General features: G+C 38.3%; 2 protein-coding genes across 5 annotated transcripts; one reads left to right on the forward strand and one right to left on the reverse strand.

Annotated features, from left to right (window-relative positions):
* Window positions 1–2,172: 2,172 nt before the first annotated feature.
* On the forward strand, window positions 2,173–11,892 carry LOC122646847 (protein MAIN-LIKE 2-like). 4 transcript variants are annotated; one of them, XM_043840483.1, is made up of 5 exons: window positions 2,173–2,445; window positions 2,530–3,033; window positions 3,123–3,186; window positions 3,353–3,514; window positions 11,289–11,779. In XM_043840483.1, the coding sequence occupies exons 1-3, from the start codon at window positions 2,206–2,208 to the stop codon at window positions 3,156–3,158; spliced, it is 780 nt and encodes a 259-aa protein (XP_043696418.1). In that variant the 5' UTR covers window positions 2,173–2,205; the 3' UTR covers window positions 3,159–3,186; window positions 3,353–3,514; window positions 11,289–11,779. The 4 variants fall into 4 exon arrangements, with proteins under 4 accessions (XP_043696418.1, XP_043696409.1, XP_043696402.1 ...); XM_043840467.1 differs by adding an exon at window positions 11,848–11,892 and having other exon boundaries at window positions 2,174–2,445; window positions 2,530–3,186; window positions 11,289–11,730; XM_043840474.1 differs by lacking the exon at window positions 3,123–3,186.
* A 1,115-nt stretch (window positions 11,893–13,007) lies between these two features.
* On the reverse strand, window positions 13,008–14,473 carry LOC122646868. The gene is made up of 2 exons (XM_043840494.1): window positions 13,647–14,473; window positions 13,008–13,558 (listed from the first exon to the last, which is right to left on the reverse strand). The coding sequence occupies exons 1-2, from the start codon at window positions 14,443–14,445 to the stop codon at window positions 13,545–13,547; spliced, it is 813 nt and encodes a 270-aa protein (XP_043696429.1). The 5' UTR covers window positions 14,446–14,473; the 3' UTR covers window positions 13,008–13,544.
* Window positions 14,474–20,628: the final 6,155 nt, after the last annotated feature.

Genomic DNA, 20,628 nt, shown 5'->3' on the forward strand with positions numbered 1-20,628 from the left:
ATATTCCGTTGATTCCTTCGAATTTCATACTCTTTAGTTAACTGATGCTTCATAACATTTTCCTTTCTTATCCTTTTTGGTTGATGAGTTCACTGCAATTCATTTATTCATATTCTCAGTCTATGGTCCTTGTACTTTTCTCTTAGGTCATTTGTTATTTTGTTTTGCTTGTGTTGATTTTTATTCGGGCACATTCTTATTTTTGTTCAACTTAAAAACAAATTACATGTGTATTTGATTCTAGTGTTCTTGATTACTAGCAATGTAAGTGTTTGCTACAATGCCCCAATGGAATTAAGGGGACCCATGAGCCTTTATATAATGCAATGCCTCATGTCTTGATTTTGTAGCCCATAAGTGAAGCCATTGCTGCCTACAGTTGGATGGAGGCATTTCATTAATTTGCAACCACAAAGACATGTAACACACATAACCCTGTAAAATAACTACTTTTCCAACTTCCCCTAGTCTCCAGGAGAATATATCATCTCTCATTGTTAAAATCCAAATAAGAATGAGTCTCTTCTCTCTATCGAACACATAAATTCAGAAGGGAAAAGAAGAGAAGAAGAAAAAAAAAAAAAAAAAAAACAGTCATATTGTTATTTTAATGGGTCTAGTTTGTCTAGTCCAAGGAATACATGAAGGAAGAACATGGGTGTGAAGATAAACTGAGAAAAGAACCCAAATGGTCTAATTTACTTAGAAATATATGATGTTCATATTATTTGGAAGGATACTTGATAGGTCACCAACCGTAAGATGACATACAGATCAAGGTTATTTGTAAGTTTGAGAAACCATGAAATTTTAGTATCTGTCATCTATTCCTTTTAAGTATTCCTTTTAAGTACTAGGACTCTTCTCAATTACATCATAAGGTTAATAATATATTATCTTCAATAAATAGGCAAAGATCATAGAATTAAGGGAAAATGACTTGATTAGCCACTTTTTGGTTTGCTTTTACAAAAGTAGCCATGCTCTCTTTATTTAAACAAATTTGAACAAAATGAGTTTGGGTGTTACAAATACAGCCATAATGGTGGTTTCTGTACTCTGTTCTACTCTGACTTAGTATGCCAACCGATGGAGCAAATACATTATTCCAATCGGTTAAAAGAAGTTCAATTTCTACCCTGAACGGTTTGAGTACACCACATAGATCGGACAATAGATTTACGAGAGAGAATAATGGAGGGTTACACCAACGGATCGAGTACGACCAATATTCTACTGAAATCGCAAGAATTGAGGGAGAAAACCTGCAAGTCGCTGAAACTTTTTTGCCCTAGTCATTTTAGTCCACATTCACCTCGATTCATCCAAAGAGAAAGATAATTGCACCCAACATTGAAGATTTTGGCAGCTACTTTGTAGAACCCCAGTCTTCTTCATGGAACTTTAGCCAAGGGTTGTGACGGTGGTTTGAGGTAAGCAATGGTTATTTCCATTTTTTTTTTTTTTTTTTGCTTCTTTTGTTTTAATCTTTCCTTTTTCTTTTCTTTTTTTTTTTTCCTCACCACATCCAAAATGCTATTCCTTTTTTGTTTTTTTGTTAACAGAGTGCTATTCCGTTGGTTCCTTTAATTTCATACTTTTCCTTTTTTATTTTTATTTTTTGATTTGGTGAGTTCACTGCAACTCATTTATTCATATTCTCATTCTATATATTGATCCATGTACTTTTCTCCTGGGTCTTTTGTTTTGCTTTGCTTTTGTTGCCTGGCACATTCATTTTTATTGCTTTTCAACCTAGAAACAGATTAAATAGAAATAATGTGTATTTGATTCTGGTGTTGTTGATTACTAGCAATGTAGGTGTTTGATGTAATGTCCCAATGGAATCAAGGGAACCCATGAGCCCTTTATATAATACAATGCCTTTTGTCCTGGTTTTGTAGCCCCATAAGTGAAACCAATGCCGCCTCTAGTTAGATGGGTTATTTCATTAATTTGCAACCGAAAGCCCATCTTTAATTTCCAACAACAAAGACATGTGACACACACAACTTTGTAAAATAACTGGTTTCCAAGAAGAGTTCTTGTGGACCTTGTATCATATATTTCATTAACCAGTTTATGTTCTCTCCCTTATTCAAATGAATGTAAGAGTTAACTAATTGTGTTGGGTGTGTTAGGATCATAATGTCAGTGGATCCTCTACAATCGAACATTATACGGAGGATCATAGAAAAAATAACTATGCATGGTGGAAATCAGTCACCTTCTAGGGCCTGGACATATTTTAGTATGTCTGAAAATTTGGAGGGTGAGTATGAGTATACTCGTAGAGGAGATGTTGGAGGGCAAGCACTAGATGGTAATGTTGTACATGATATAGCACTGTCAATTGGAGCATCCATTGATAAAGATCCATCAAGTGCCAATATTGTTCTCTATGATCAATCTAATCATGTTTCAGAGTTGATCTGGAAGGGTGAGGTAATATTGTTATATAAAAGTGAAAAATAATGATTGTTTTCGTTATAGAAGATATGACCACTATTTTAAATTGACCAATTTCGGAAGAGACGTGTGCTACGGAATAATGAACATAGTCGAACGTCCATTGAATGGAAGCTTAGTAAAGAGCAGAAGCGAATGGTGGAGATTGCTGGATTCAAGTACTTACGCCTTATAGGGCATTTCCAAATGGATCGATGTCTATTGACAGCATTGGTGGATAGGTGGCGAAGTGAGACTAATACATTTCACATGCCACGATTTGAGATGACTATAACTTTGGAAGATGTGGCATATATTTTGGGTTTTAGAGTAGTTGGGAAGGCTGTTACTGGGAAAATGTACAAGGAGACTGAGGATCTACTTGATATGGTACTTGGACAATACCCTTCAGATCCTATCAACATGAAGGCTCTATGGAGTGGTTGTGTGAAGCTGACATGGTTGAGGAACCAATTTTCACAGTTGCGAAGCAATGCTTCTGAAATGGATGTTATTCGTGCTACCCTAGCATATTTGTTGCATCTTCTGGGAACTACCATATTTGCTTACACATCTGGAAATATGGTTAGCATTTCGTATCTACCAATGCTTACTGATTTTGTTGAATGTGTTGAATATGCATGGGGCGCTGCCGCTTTAGCTTTCTTATATAGATCACTGATGCGTGCCTCAAGGAAGAACACCGCTAATATTGGAGGTTCAATGACCCTATTTTCAGTACGTTTATCCTTCTGATTTAGGGAATATAACTGTTTTTGTCCAAGTTTACAAAATTCGAATTAAGTCTCTTGTGCTTCTTTCATTTGACCTGTAATTTATTGGCATTTCTTGGGGTTTGTTACTTGTGACATATGCTTTACATGAATTTCAATTTGACTTATAGGTATGGGCATCCGAGCGCTTAGGAGTTGGCAGACCAGTTGTTGTTCGCATATGCAGACCTTTCCCTTGAGATGTAAGGTGGAAATGCCGGCGTAGAACGGACAACATTCATAACTGCTATAGACCGTACCGACATGAACTTGATTAGCTTAAGGATGGCGAGGTTAAAGTCTAGTTCTACCTATTATTTTTTAATTTTTTTTCTCCAAGTATTATAGATTGGGCAATGTTATTTCATTTAAGAACATATAAATTAATAATGCTACATACATTGGCATCATGCTTATAAATTCTTGGGCAACTGAAAAGTTAAAATGAGGGATTCATATCTGAAATTTATGTTTAGGGGCTAACTAGGGGTGTTAACGGGCCGGGCTGGGCCGGGCTTGCCCTAAACCCTAGCCCAACCCTAGGGGTCATAAACTCGGCCCAAACCCAACCCAGCCCTGCCAAGGTCTACAATCTCTCAACCCAGGCCCAGCCTTGCCAGGGTATACCCTAACCCGGCCCGACTCTGATTGACCCTGATTAGATAGGGTTGGGCAAGATTGATGCTGATTGACCCTGAATTGTATTTGTCTTACTTGTTTCTTTAATCATGTCAGTACTACCCAGATAGTTAGTAGCTATTTCAGCTATATTTGTTTTGGACCTATTGTGTAAAAATTGGTAGAAAATGATGAAAATCAAATCGAAATATCAAATACCCACTAGAGAACTTGGACCAAAGCAACTCCAGAACACCAAAAAGGATTAGAACTCTGAAGAATGGTCTCGTTTTGATAAGAATATAAAACTTAGAGAAGACGTTGGGTGAATGGAATGACTTGATTATACTCTCAGCTATTGTGATTTATATACAGCAAATACAAGACAATATTCTTAGGGGAAATCTCTCCAAGATAAATAAAAAAGGATCTTCCTATAATGGGGAAGATAATCAGGGAAGAATAAAAGGAAAGCAATAAAATATAATACAGCAATGGATAATGGAGATATGCACAAGATAAGGTAGGTAAACATGCTGAGTTGGGTGTGCGTACGCTAATACTCCCCCTCAAGTTGGAGCATGGAGATTGGAGATGCCCAACTTGGACCGTAGATACTGAAACTGCTCACGGCCAAGAGACTTGGTAAAGAAATCGGCCAATTGATCTTGACTTGAAACCTTGGCCGTACGAAGAAATCCCTGCTGAATCTTGTCACGAACCACATGACAATCTATTTCGATATGTTTAGTGCGCTCGTGAAAGACCGGATTGGCGACGATGTGAAGAGCTGCCGCATTATCACAATAAAGGGGGGTGGGTGCACTAAGAGAAATCCCCAAATCTTTTAGAAGACAAGAGAGCCATGTGAGTTCGCAAGTTGCCACTGCCATGGCGCGATACTCAGCCTAAGCCGAGGATCCAGAAACTGTGGTTTGTTTCTTGGTCTTCCAAGAGATGGGACTGGAGCCAATCAAGATACAGTAACCAGTGGTGGATCGACGTGTCATTGGACAGCCCGCCCAATCAGAATCGCAATAGGCCCGTAAAGAGAGATCCGATTGGCGAGGAAAGAAAATGCCTTGCCCTGGTGTAGCCTTGATGTAGCGAAGTACCCGTATGCCAGCATCAAGGTGAGAATGGCGAGGTTGATGCATAAATTGACTCAAAATGTAGACCGTGTGCACAATGTCAGGCCTGGTGACTGTCAGATAGATTAACCGACCTACCATCCATCGATAAACAGAAGGGTCGGGAAGGACATCACCCTCGGAATCAGATAACTTCAGATTCTGCTCCATTGGAAAATCGACAGGTCGAGCACCAGAGAGACCTGAGTCTGCCAGAATATCCAAGGCATATTTGCGTTGCGAAATATAAAGGCCTGAGCTGGAGTGGGCAATCTCTAGGCCGAGAAAATACTTGAGGGTCCCAAGGTCCTTTGTCTGGAATTGTTGACAAATTAGATTCTTCACAGTGGTGATGGTAGAAATGTCAAAACCAGTTATGACGATGTCATCCACATAAACAAGGATGAAGACGGAGGTGTTGTGCTGATGACGAGAGAAAAGTGAATGATCAGCCTGAGATTGTGTGAACCCAAAGTGCAGTAAGGCATGTGAGAATTTGGAGAACCAATTGTGGGATGCCTGTTTTAGGCCATACAATGATTTTTGCAGGCGACACACAAGCTTCTCCCCCTTTCGTCGATAACCCGGGGGGTGTCATGTAGACTTCCTCATTTAGGTCTCCGTGTAAGAATGCATTGTTTACATCTAGTTGATGCAAAAATCACTTGCAAGCTGCTACAATTGCTAGGAGAGCACGAACAGTTACTAACTTAGCAACGGGGGCGAAGGTGTCATTATAATCCACCCCTTCAATTTGAGTGTACCCTCTGGCCACAAGGCGTGCCTTGTACCGTTCGATGGAACCGTCAGAGCACCTTTTGATTTTGTAAACCCATTTTGAGCCGATGGCTCGCTTGCCAGGTGGGAGGGGAACCATGGTCCATGTGGCATTTTTTTCAAGAGCCACGATTTCAGTGTGCATAGCATCACGCCACTCTTGTACTTTCATAGCCTTGGTAAAATTTGCAGGTTCACTATTGAGGGATAGAGAGCTAAGGAAAGAAAAGTGGTTAGGGCTAAAACGATCATATGATAAGAACTGAGAAAGAGGGTGAGAGGTACCTGAACCAACAATAGATGAAGAGCGTGCGCGGGTAGTGGAAACATAGAAGTCCTTAAGGTAAGTAGGTGGGGCACGAGTCCGGGGTGGTAAGGTTTTCTTGGGCTGATCGGGTGGATTGGGTTGAGGTGGAGATAGTTCTGGGCTGGGTTCGGCACGAGTGGAGGGAGATGGTAATTCGGAGTTGGGGTTTTGGGGTGGTGGTGGTGATCCCGGAATGGTAGGGTCAATGGGTGGTGGTGGGGTGGGGTTGGGAGGCTCATCAAAGTCGTGAGTGAGGGGGGGGAGATGTAGAACAGGGGATGAGGGGGTGTTGGTGTAAGGAAAAATTGATTCATGAAAAATGACATCACGGGAAACGTAAATTTTGTGAGTGGTAATGTCAAAAATTCTATATCCCTTTTGCCCATAGGGGTATCCAACAAATATTCCAGGGGAAGCACGTTGGTCAAATTTATGCTTAACAGTCGGGTTGCGACCAAAACAGAGACATCCAAATACCCGTAGTGTAGATAAAATGGGTTTTTTGTGAAAGAGGACCTCAAAGGGTGTTTGGTATTTGAGTATAGGGGTGGGTAAGCGGTTGATGAGAAAAGCGGTTGTAAGGATACATTCCCCCCAAAAAGATAAAGGTAAATTTGCTTGGAAACGTAAGGCCCATTCAATGGTGAGTAAATGACGGTGTTTATGCTCCACGACACCATTTTATTGTGGAGTGTGAACACAACTAGATTGGTGTAGAACCCCCAATGAGCGGAAATAATCAAAATTTTGACTATTAAAAAATTCACGGGCATTATCAGAACGTATTTTACGAACTGAAACATTAAACTGTGTTTGAACCATTGCCATGAAATATCGAAGATCTGACTTATGATTCATCAAATAAACCCAAGTTGTCCTAGAAAAATCATCAACCATAGTTAAGAAATAACGTGCACCAGTATGGGATGGGATACCAAAGGGTCCCCAACATCGACATGAATCAATTCAAAACAACATGCAGTGTTAATAGTACTAGAAGGAAAAGGTAGGCGAGTTTGTTTGGCCAAGGGGCAAACAATGCAAGTGCACTTCTTGGAAAAAACAACATTATTATCTAAAGATTATAAATTAGAAAATAAAGATGTAGCCGGATGACCAAGGCACCAATGCCAAAGGTCAAAATAGGATCCTGTGACTGTTGCGGCAGTGAAAGCAGGCGAGGACTCCAAGAGGTAAAGGCCACCATGTTTCCTACCCGTCGCAAAAATCTTCATCCAGTGTTGGTCCTGAAAAACACATGAGGTGTCAGAAAAAATGACATGAAGGTTAGATGTAGAGGTGAGCTGACTGAGAGATAACAAATTGTAGTTAAAATGGGGAACGTGTAAAACTAGGTGTGGAAAAAGTTGCACACTGCCAACATGGGCGACGGGGGTCTTGGCTCCGGTTGGCAATCCAATGCAAAAATTGGGGCGGGCTGTAGTATAGGAAGAAAAAAGAGATAGATTAGACACCATATGGTTTGTGGCGCCACTATCAATGATCCAATACGGTTGGGAAAGGGCTGTGAAACAAGAGGGGTTACCTGCAAAATTCGCCAAACCATTAGAGTTACCGGAGGGAAGTAATGCTAAGAGCTGTTGCACTTGTTCGGTCGTGAAGGAGGTCGATCCAGTAGTTGGACCGATGACAGGATCATCCAATGGAGATGAAGCAACATTGGCTCAATGAGGGTCACCTCGGGTGGAGGAAGAACCTTTGCGTGGGAACCCAGGAGGGTACCCATGTAATTTAAAGCAGCGGGAATTAGAGTGACCGTCCATATTGCAGTGAGTACAATGATATTTTGGACGAGAATTGCTATCTGATTTAAAAGAGGGGCGTGGATGCGCCTGAGTAGTCATGGCAGCATGCTCTGGTTGAGGAAGACGAGATTCGGTTAGGTTGCGTTGTCACTCTTCTTGAACCAAGAGGGAATAAGCCTTGTTAATAGATGGAAGGGGATCCATCAACAATAGCTGGCTGCAGACAGTGGCATAGGACTCATTCAGCCCTTGTAAGAAATCCATCAAATGATCCTCAGCCAATAAGGTTTGAAGAGGTGCGAGTGCATTACAAGTGCAAACGGGCAAGGCAAGATAAGAGGACAACTCATCGTGGAGGGCTTTTAGATTGGTTTAAAACTGAGAGATGGACCCAGTGTCTTGACGAAGAGTAGCGATAGCCTGCCGGATTTCAAAGATCCGTGGGGCATTTCCTTGAGAAAAATGATCAAATAACTCCTTCCAAATATCAGCAGCGTTTGTGTTCCAGAGCAGGCCATTCGCAATGGCTGGGGACGTCGAATGAATCAGCCATGATGTCACCATGCTGTTACATCGAAGCCAGGCAGAGAGAAATGGTTCTGCAGCAGGTTTTGGAATGGTTCCAGTGATGAAACCGATCTTGTTTTTGGCCTGAAACGCCATAGTGACAGCCCGGCTCCAGGTGGGATAGTTGTCGCCTGTGAGGAGCTGGGTCACCAAGGGGCTGCCAGGATGATCAGAGGAGTGTAAAAAATATGGGGAGGAGGGATCAGCCGTGGGCACCACACTGCTGGAAGCAGTAGCAGCAACCTAGGTTACTACATCCATTTTGAGAAGAGGATCGTCTAGACTGATATCATGATAAGAATATAAAACTTAGAGAAGACGTTGGGTGAATGGAATCACTTGATTATACTCTCAGCTATTGTGAGTTATATACAGCAAATACAAGACAATATTCTTGGAGGAAATCTCTCCAAGATAAATCGAAAAGGATCTTCCTACAATGGGGAAGATAATCAGGGAAGAATAAAAGGAAAGCAATAAAATATAATACTGTAATGGACAATGGAGATCTGCACAAGATAAGGTAGGTGAACATGCTGAGTTGGGTATACGTGCGCTAATACATTTCTCCTGTTTAGTTAATTTTGATGTTACTTAGTAGTTTTTTCTCCTTCTTTAAATTACCCGCAGGAAAGGGTGATATCGATGAGATAATATAAAATAATAAAGGAAAACTAAGAAGAACAATAGAGAGAACTGAATAAGACAGGTTGAAGGAATAGAGGAACAACCTCTAATTTTTTTTTTTATCTTAAATCCCAAAAATCCTTACAATTCGCCAAGCACAATTAAAGAGATACCTTCCCTTATCCTCTCTTCTCCCTTCAATCAGGTGCAGGAGAAAACCACATGGTTGCCCAATGGTGAAACCTTTCCGCCATTAGCAATCAGGTGACTCCCCCGTCCCTCAAATATTGATCAAGAAAAGAGAGAAAGAGAGGGGGAACAAAGAGACTTACAAACTTCTTTTTGAAGATAAGTTTCATCTGCTAGATGATGGCTGAGAGGTATGAGACTGCAGGTCTTAACAGTATTTAGCTTGGAGGTTGTCTTTTTGTGAAGTTTTCATAGAAAGAAAAATGAAAAAAAATAAATAAATGGGACAGAAAAGAAGTAAAATCTACAAAGAGATAACCGGAAAAAAAGAATCATAGAAAAAAAAATATAATCAAAACTAAAGGGGTTTAGCACAACATAGCGAGACCTATTTCAATACAGCAGCTCTGGTTTCATGCTTGTAGAACTTTCCTGAAAACCGAGGTCCTGTGGTGGGGATTCTAAAGGGATTTGCTAGGTAGGGTTCCTCCCATTTCAGTTATTGGTTCAAAGCTTAAACAAAGGTTGGGTGGTTGAGAGAGAGAGAGAGAGAGAGATGAAGGCTTGAAGGTTGTCAATGAAGCTCAAAGAAGAGTAGGAGACCGAAGGAAGCATCTGCGACAACGCCTTCAGTGATTAGAGATTTTCATATTTTTTCACCAAAAAATAAAAAAATAAAAAGAGATTTTCAAATTTAGGGTTTGGGCATTTGGATCTACATACTGGCTAAATTCGGAATAACATTGTATATATATTTGTTAGTTAATGTTATAATATAGGGCCGGGCTCAGCCCGAGGCCTTAACCCAGGCCCGACCTGGCCTTGCCAGGGTCATGAAAATATTAAACCCAAACCAGCCTTGCGGGCTGAAAAATCGGGCCCAGGCCCTGTCCGGGCTCAGGCGGGTTAGGGCGGGCTCGGGCCGGACAGGCTTTTTTGACACCCCTAGGGCTAACATATATTTGACAGTTGCTAGGGGTCCTTTGAAGTTTGTATATGTACCGGTGTGAACTAGGCTAGATATACTTTTGTTCCTTATAAGTTGTAGTACCACTTGTCATGTTAGAAGAGATCTGTGGAGTCCATACACCACCATAAACAGAGAGACCCTAACCAATAGAGAAATAAAGTTTCCTAAGGTAGTCAATATAAATAAAATTTTATTTATGTGATAATTAATACATTAAGTAAGTCTCTTCTGCTAACCTTTATTTTTGAGAACTAGGCACATTAGGCTGTCTTTCTTGATTTCAATATTATCTTCCTCATACGCATAAGTAGAGGATTAAACTAATTAAACCAGCATTGGAACATATATTTTTATACAAGTAATCAAGAATTGGAGCATTGGCAGAAATGTTGTTTCAGAATTCTGGGCCAATTCTGGAAATGGTATGAAGAGATTATAGGATAGAGGGGCAATTTGGAAGCTATGAAGAGAGGAGGGAGATGAGATCGTAGGGATAGGGAGAAATGGACACATATTGAAGATAGACATGGTAGTAGTTAGAGGGTGAAGTTGATATTTTTCAGAGGATTCTTAACAATTTAATAAGATATGAGATGAGAGAGAGGTGTGATACATATCTCTACCACTTAAAAAAATTATATATATTTTTCATTGGAGAAAATCAAGGGGAGAGGCTTAGAATGAGTTACAGAACCATTTTAGCAAGGATGGGGAGGGAAGAATGAAGTACAAGCCACGGTTGAAGAATGGTGATTGTTAGGCTTTCTCTTCATTTACTTGAAATGAATAAAATCATCACTAGAAGAAATGTGTTTATATAGCTAATGCTTCTTAATGTGTACAAATGATGATTTTATGCAGCAATTTATTATTCTAATCTTTATTGTGGGGTTTTATGGATGATATTTTATTATTGTCTCTAAAAGCATCTTATAAACACCTCTAATGCTCCCTTTTCTTGTAGTGCAAAAATACGATTTACCAGTTAATTAATATTATAATCCCATTGCTAGGATGCTAAGTCGAATATATCATGAATGATTACATTGGAAACTTCTTTACCACCTCATTTACAGTCATGAAGTCCAATTTTTTAAGCTTATGTTTTCTTCGTAGATCAAATGGCAGCCATATGTGACACTTGAGAGTGCCCCTATTATCGGTCTTATAGGCTCATATATGGGTTTGGCTTGCACTTGGCTTATTCATTTCAATGTGGTTGAGATGCAACTCCTAGATCGATGTCTCCGTCAATTTGGACTAGAACAAAATGTGCCACAAACTGTCCATAGATGGAAACGTCAAACAATGGCTAGGCTGGGCATAGATTATGAGGATTTGTTTCAGCAAGAGGTGAGTGAGTGGACAACCTTCAATGACACCTTTGAAATAGTTAACGCTCCTCCAGAGTTGAACCCAGGGAGTTACACCATCGGATTATCTTAAATGGTATTTACGTGTGAGTCATGTTAGGATTCATCCTCCCCATGAAGTTGACGACCAGCACCCCAATGAATATAGATTGAAAGGTTATGGAGATAATGAAGCATTGGACTTGGTAAGTTATCACTTCTGTACATATTGTAAGAATTGTTCATTGCCTTTAATTATGTTTCATAATTCTGAATTGTCTCACCTAATATAATATTCGTTGTTACTATTGCTCCTCATTAAGCGTTGTCGCATCCATCGGGTTACTACAAAACTCCGGCCTCTATTGTACAATTAATGTTATGTTTACTTGTTCGTAACTAGCTAAAGCACTTACCAACTGTGCTACCGGCACTTTCAATCAAATCTATAAATTAATCAAAATACTGAAAGGGTTGAAAGTAACATATTATTTTAGGGGCATCCGTATTCATTTACAGACATTCGAAAAAAAAAATCTGAATACTCCGATAAAAATCTGTCCAAAAAAAATCCGAATACTTAATAATAAAAAATTAAATAAATGATGATGTTGAGGGTTTTTGAAGATTCAACAAGTTCTAGAATGTGAGGAAAAGAGAATCATGATCTAAGAGATATGGATTAAGAGAATCATATTCGCTAGGGGGAGGAAGGTCAGGGATACACAAGGCAGAGATGTAAATGGATGGTCAAAAATCCGAATTTGATCCGCATCCGAATCAGTTTAGAGGTATTCGTCCGATCTGTATCCGAGCCGAATCTAATCCATTTATATCCCTACCTCCATTGCCTTATTATTTGCACATGTATAGATGTTTTTTTTTGGTAATGACACACGTAGAGATGTTGCAGCAACAAAAAATGATACAGTGAATTAATTCACAAATTTCAAAGTGAAATGCACCTTACATATGCCTGGGTATAAAAGAGCATTGCCCAATGACCTCTTTGGTGTTTATTCCTTATGAAATTTTGTTTTCATTTGAAAAACGGATGGATTAACCCAAGATGAAATGATTGAATTCCAACAACACAAGTAATCATAAATTTAACCATGTTCCACTTAATATTCATGTGCTTTTCAACATATCTGATACTTGCATTATGATAACTTCAAAATACTTATCCTCTACACCAATATCACTAATTATTTACATTAAAAAGTCCAAATCTACATATTACCCAGTCCCTTAGCAAGTCCAATAGTAGATACATGTGTTACCCACATCATACCCTTTACAATTCCAAAAGTATATATAAATGTTTACCCACATCATACAAGGTACGACATAGGTAATGTACACAGGGGGAAGTCATGACTTACTAGTTCAATAAGTTATCAAGTAGTACTTCAAAAAGTTACCAATAAGCTACTAGTAGTATTTCACCAAAAACCTGCTCTAACCAAAAACTACTAGTGTGTACTTAAGTGTCCCTCAACTTCAAACCCAGACATCGATGATCGCCTAGAAGTTAGCCCCTCAGATTTACGAGCTCATTTCTTTAGAATCTTGTTAATCCTAGGGCCCACAACATATTTCCACTTAATTTGCTTCTCTTGATATTTATACATCATTTCCATATGTTTGACCCTTATATTGTTCAAGAGTTGCATAATGGGCAATTCACGGGCCGTTACGATCCATGCATTATAAGTCTCTGCATAATTGGAGATTAACTTGTCATATCGTTTTCCAGGGAATAGGGAATTAGCCCAGTTCTCTAGTCCAGTTGCCATTAACCATACATATGCATCTTCTGAGACACCCCTTATATCATCCATGTGATTGTTAACATCTGCAATCGTCTGTGCATATGCTGCATCATTTAGCAACACTTCTAAAGCATTCTTCATAATGGATGAAAAAGGCTTATGAAGATTCTTCTTGAAATTTTTCTTTAAATGGTGAAGACAGTACGCATGTTGGACATCCCCAAAGACCGAACGCACCCCATCAATTATGGATTGATGCCTATCAGATACAAAAACAATCTATTTAGTGTTGTCCAATGCCATGTTAAGTTGCTCTAAAAACCATGTCCAGTCAGAGTGATTCTCACTAGAGACAATTGCAAAGGCGATGGAAAATATTCCATCATCTGCATCCATTGCTGTAGCAGATAACAACGTGCCAAGATACCTGGATTTTATAAAAGTACCATCGATATAAAGTACAGGCCTACATCCTACCATGAAGCCCTGCAAAGCAGCATAATAAGCTACAAATAATCTTGTAAATTTACCATCATCATCAACCTCATATTTTGCATGGCTGTCAGGGTTTGTCTCGATAACCTTGTCACAATACCAAGGGATGTACTGATACGATTCCTTGTAAGATCCAAACACTTTCTCATTTGCAACCTCCTTGGGCCTCCAACACTGCATATAACTCAATTCTAGGTGGTAGTCGCTTTTCATATCAATAGCAATTTCAGTTGGTGGATACTTGGGGGTGTCTCGGACTTTCTCAACCACAGTATTAGCTATGACAGACTGCGGCACCTTAACCCTATCATTGAATTGAGATCCAGGTGGGTGTTGGTGTAGACCTTGGTACTTATAAATCCTAAAAATTTCACTCGGCTTCACATGACTTGCCTTAACCAACCAGTTACATCTCTCAACCGTACACCCAAAAATAACCCTTGTTTTGTTACTCCGCTTTATCTGATAACAGAAACCATTTGCAATTGCAAATTGAGCCACTAATTGTCGAAAGTCATTGGCTGATTTGAACATCTGTCCTACACCCTCTATTGTCTTCTCCCAAAATATGGTTAGTACTGTGTCCATAGGTGTCTCACTTGAACAAACAATACCCCCTTCACAATTCTCAATAACATTCCAATCATCCATCTACTCCGATTATGCAAAAGTAACACTGTCCCTGCTAAAGTAATAAAACAATTAAAATAAAATCAATGATTACATCTCATTACAACCCTAAAGAATTTTTTTTTTTTAAAAAACAAGCTTAGACTAAACAAGTTGGTAGATTATATAACAAATAATGTACTTGGCTCCATAGTGGTCACTTACGATAGAGCCCTCATCCTTTGACACAAATACATCTACTATGGCACTAACATTGCTAAATCCAGTATATTCCGAATATCTGAGTCTTTCTTAAGGCTAATAGGAGCACATCTACTCCCAGGCACTAACCACTTCAATAAAACACAGTTGGGGCTGGAAATTTCAAATTAGTATTATCATCTAATTTTGTTCTTGTTATTGATGGGTTTGGGACATTTTACAATTTCTATCAACGTGGTTTTGGCAATCAGGATGTCAACGTTTGTCTATCTTTCCAATATACTGCAATCCCCATATAGCAAAATCAAGAGCAAAAGCAAACACATGACCACTTATTATAGCCAGTAAGTTTAATTGAAACTTTTTTTTTTTTTTTATCAATCTCATAAAAAAATGCAACTTACAGGGGATTGTTGTGCATTCCTTCTAGGTAGTCCACAAGCCCCGATTCCTATAACCTTTGTATTCAACATCATTTAAAACCCTTCAATCTATAGACCCACAAAGCTTCCCCTTACTAATTCTCTTCCTTTCTTCTCTCGTTCCCATTCACTTTTCTATAGTTTTTTACTTTTCCCTCTTACATTGAATAAGAAATATCGATTGAAAAACACTATTTGTATCTGATTGATGATTAATGCATGAACAAAACGAATAACTCAAGGTAGCTGAAAATCCTAAAACCAATGAAACACGCATTTGTTTACATTTCTCAAGGACACATATAAGGTAAGATTTTATATCTCAATATCCACACATGTCACACTTAGAATGAAGACTACCTAAACTATATTACTTTCCCTCAAAGAAAAAAATATATATATTGGTTACTTTAATTCTATGATCTTTGCCTATTTATTGAAGATAATATATTATTAACCTTATGATGTAATTGAGAAGAGTCCTACTACTTAAAGGAATAGATGACAGATACTAAAATTTCATGGTTTCTCAAACTTGCAAATAACCTTGATTTGTATGTCATCTTACGATTGGTGACCTATCAAGTATCCTTCCAAATAATATGAACATCGTATATTTCTAAGTAAATTAGACCATTTGGGTTCTCTTCTCAGTTTATCTTCACACCCATGTTCTTCCTTCATGTACTCCTTGGACTAGACAAACTATACCCATTAAAATAACAATAGGAATAGATTTATGGAGCAATCATAGAGCGGACTCTTTTTTTTTTTTTTTTTTTTTTCTTCTTCTCTTCTTTTCCCTTCTGAATTTATGTGTTCGATAGAGAGAAGAGACTCATTCTTATTTGGATTTTAACAGTGAGAGAAGATATATTCTCCTGGAGACTAGGGGAAGTTGGAAAGTAGTTATTTTACAGAGTTGTGTGTATTACATGTCTTTGTGGTTGCAAATTAATAAAATGCCTCCATCCAATCGTAGGCAGCAATGGCTTCACCTATGGGACTACAAAACCAAAACATAAGGCATTGCATTATATAAAGGCTCATGGGTCCCCTTGATTCCATTGGGGCATTGCAGCAAACACCTGCATTGCTAGTAATCAAGAACACTAGAATCAAATACACATGTAATCTGTTTTTAAGTTGAATAACAATAAGAATGTGCCAGAATAAAAATCAACACAAGCAAAGCAAAATAACAAATGACCTAAGAGAAAAGTACAAGGATCATAGAATGAGAATACGAATAAATGAGTTGCAGCAAACTCATCAACCAAAAAGGATAAGAAAGGAAAATGTTATGAAGCATCAGTTAACTAAAGAGTATGAAATTCGAAGGAATCAATGGAATATCGCAAGGATTTGATTCTGGATGTGATGAGAGAAAAAAAAAAAAAAAAAAAAAAAAAGGGAAGATCAAAACAAAAGAAGAAAAAATAAAAACAAAAATTGGAAATAACCATTACTTACCTCAAACCACTGTCACAACCCTTGGCTAGAGTTCAACGAAGGAGATGGGAGTTCTACAAAAACTAAGATGTGTTCATCCCAGACAAAACCACTCTGCCAAAATCTTCAATGTTGGTGCAGTTATCATTCTCTTTGGATGAATCAAAGGTGAACGAAGACTAAAAAGACTAGGGCAGAAAAGTTTCAGCGACTTGCAGGTCTTCTCCTTCCATTCTTCAGGCGATTTCGGTAGAATATTGGTCGTACTCAATCCCTTGGTGTACCCCCCCCCCCCCCCCATTTTTCTCTCTCGAAAATCTATTGTCCGATCTATGTGATGTGCTCAAACCATTGAGGTAGAAATTGAACTTTTTTTAGACAATTGGAAGAATGTATTTGCTTAATGGTTGGCATACGAAGGTCAAGAGTATGGAAACCACTAACTTGGCTGTATTCGTAATACCCAAACTCGTTTTGTTCAAATTTGTTGAAGCAAAGAGAGCGTGGCTACTTTTGTAAAACCAAAGCAAATAATGGCTAATCAAGTAATTTTCCCTTAATCTAATGCCTTTTTGCATCAACTAATTGGAAGAAAGCAACACAACTAGTTAAATTCATGTTTTGACGTATAAGAATATATTTATAAGAGTATACTATGCAAAATTTGGTTAACCTCTACTTGACATGAAAGAAGTATTTTTGGATTTTCACATCCTTACACATAAATAAGAGAATTGAAGAAATTGCACAAATTTTACTTGCCTATTCAAATGCATATTCAACTGTTGTATTATTTTCAACTATTGATGATCACATCAAGTCCAACACAAAATTTAAAAGTTTATTACTTCTATCAACAACAACAAGAGGACAAGGCAGGTCTTCATGTGTTCCGCTTGTAACTGTGTGGGTGGGTTTTATTTTTGGTCTTTTGAATGAGCTTGAGTGTTCAAGCTTGGGGGTAAGGCGGGTTATGTCCCCCTCTATGTACTTTTTTTGTGCTTTTATTAATAAAATTCTAGGGGCTGCCCCAGTCTAGGTCCCAGATAATTTTGGATTTAAAAAAAAAAAAAAAAAAACCAACAAAAAAAAAAAAATAAGACTAATGGTCGGTCGGGCTCAACCCAAGGCCTCAACCATGGCATGGCTCGGCCTTGACTCAAGGCCAAAAATTCCTAACCTTAACACGCCTCAAAGCCGGGGTATCTCAACGTAGGCCCCTGTTTGGGCTCAGGGTGAGCACGGCCAACAAGGCCAAATTTTTAACATTCTAGTATAGCACATTTTTTTCCCACGAAGGTAAATGTTTTCATTTTACATGTATCCTTGAAAAAGTATGCAAGGCAACAACAGCTTTTGATAATGACATAAGGATAAGTCACTTTCAAATTATTTTTGAAAACCAATGTATCTCAGCATAGGTCTTGTTTGGGCTCAGGGTGAGCATGGCCAACAAGGCCAAATTTTTAACATTTTAGTATAGTACACTTTTTTTTTTCCCACGAAGGTAAATGTTTTTATTTTACATGTATCCTTGAAAAAGTATGCAAGGCAACAACAGTTTTTGATAATGACATAATGATAAGTCACTTATAAATTATTTTTAAAAACTAATGTATCTCAGCGTAGGCCTTGTTTGAGCTCAGGGTGAGCTCGGCCAACAAGGCCAAATTTTTAACCTTTTTAGTATAGCACACTTTTTTCCCCACGAAGATAAATGTTTTCATTTTACATGTATCCTTGAAAAAATATGCAAGACAGCGACAACTATTGATAATGACATAATGATAAGTCACGTTCAAATTATTTTTGAAAACTTGTTTATACTCCTAAAGCCAGAAGTTTAGTGTATGGTCGTGCATCATACACAGTCTCACACAAAACATTGGATGGGGACAAATGGGGGGTCAAAATTACCAAAACTCCACCCCTTATTTGACGAATGGTTCGACCGCCATATGTGATCATGCATGAACCCCTTCCCTTACTCTTAACTTAAAAATTTTTGGAGATTAAGACAAGAAATAATTAAATGAAGGTGCCAAGTTCTAGATATACCTACGGAGGTGTCATTTACACTCTAAAAAAACATGTGGCATATGTAGATAATTCTCCCATCTATTCAAATAATTTGAAGGTTACACCATCAACCATATGCAAGGCAACGACAACTTTTGATAATGACATAACGATAAGTCACTTTTAAATTATTTTTGAAAACCTGTTTATACTCCTAAGGCCAAAATTTTAGTGCATGGTCGTGCATCATACAGAGTCTCACACAAAATGTTGGATGGGGACAAATGAGTGGTCAAAATTACTAAAACCCCACCCCTTATTTGACAAATGGTTCGATCGCCATATGTGATAGTGTATGAACCCCTTTCCCTGCTCCTAACTTAAAAAGCTTTTGGGAATAAGATAAGGGATAATTAAATGAAGGTGCCGAGTTCTAGATATACTTACAAAGGTGTCATTTAAACTCTAAAACAACATGTGACATATGTAGATAATTCTCCCATCTATTCAAATAATTTGAAGGTTACACCATCAACCAATGAAGGAACCCTTTTTCCAGGAATAAAAAAACACCCAGAAAAATAAAATTGTACTAAACGCAATCCTACTGAGAACGACTCAAAGAATCAGAATCTCCACCTGATAACAAGCTCCAAAGAATCAGAATCCTATCAATCTCACTCCCTCCCAAGGAATGATATTGTGTTAGATAGAAAAAAAAAATACAAAACATTTAGGGAGACAAATGAGGGATAAAAGCAACTTCCTAAGCCACATTCATTTGATATAATTCATAACGTATCGAGGATTAGAGTCTGAATGGTATGTGGTGTTTCTTGTTCCTTTTCCAAAAGAATTTGGTATGCAGGGTTTCCAGGCCTAAAAACCAAGTGATGAGTCACTGACTCAATTTTTAGACTTTCTTTTTATTTAATTTCTCATCAACAGTGGACTATACATGGTTTGTCAATGTGAGCAACTCGTTATTCCTTCCACAATCCATCTCGAAGCTCGAATGAAACTCTTGTTCCGGGTTTTGGCCACTTAGCAATGAACATATACACATGCGAGATGAGCCCTAGTTATTCATAAATCAGCCTTTCTACCCGACATTTGTTATTGAAATCTTATACCCTTATCATCATTACCAATAATAGTCATAGCCCATTCTTTACCATGCGACACAACTCACTTGTCTCATAGTTTCCATTACTTCTTTTGCCACTTCCACAAATTCATGCTCATCGCCTTACCAGCAAACTACGGGGCGAATAAAACGCTTACACAAACGAAGAAAGAAGCAACGGCCCTTACTTTATAACCTTCTATTTGCAATGGAACCATCATAATCAGGTTGCGTTTCAGAACCTTGTTTCCAACAACCCCTCTATCATTCTTCACAATGTCTCAATGGGATAAAGATTTGCATTTGTACAACTTCTTAACCCCTCCAACTGAGTCCTTAACTGATCCTTTTCTCTTCTGTTGATTTTTTTTATTCTATCATGTATGCTCACCAATAGCCTAACCATGAGTCATGCTGTGTTGCTGGTGGCTGAGGATTCCAATTTATTGTGAGGTTGGTTGGACTTCTATTGTTCTGTATAATGGGTATGCTTTTTTCCGGGAATGGACTTTGGTGGTACAGGAGACACAGTGTAGGCCACTATTAGGGGACTTCTGCAAGGGGCTCACAGGGGCCAAGGAGGGTAACTCCTTAGAAGTTTGGACGGATTCTTTGCAGGTGATCAGTTTCTTTTCAAAGGAAGAGGCACATGAATGGCCGTGGAGGATGTTCCAATTGTTATTTAAGGTGGACAGGTTAAAAGGATTGGTTACTGTTTAGTGGAAAGAACATATGGATGACTGTACATTGTATGTTAAACTTCTAGCTAGGAAAGGCAGTATTAATAGAATTAGGGTGATGGTTATGGAGGATGTAATGGATGTTTTATCGGCTTTATAGTTATCTAAATTTATTTTTTTCTATTAAAAAAAAAAACTGAGGGAGACAGCTAAAAATATTTATGTTGCAAAATAAAAGGTTGCTACCAATTATTTTACAATGGTAAATGAGAAAATCAGAAAGCAGAAGTTACACTTTCAGCTA

This window comes from Telopea speciosissima, chromosome 1, assembly GCF_018873765.1.
Source record: "Telopea speciosissima isolate NSW1024214 ecotype Mountain lineage chromosome 1, Tspe_v1, whole genome shotgun sequence".
NCBI classification, from domain to species: Eukaryota; Viridiplantae; Streptophyta; class Magnoliopsida; order Proteales; family Proteaceae; genus Telopea; species Telopea speciosissima.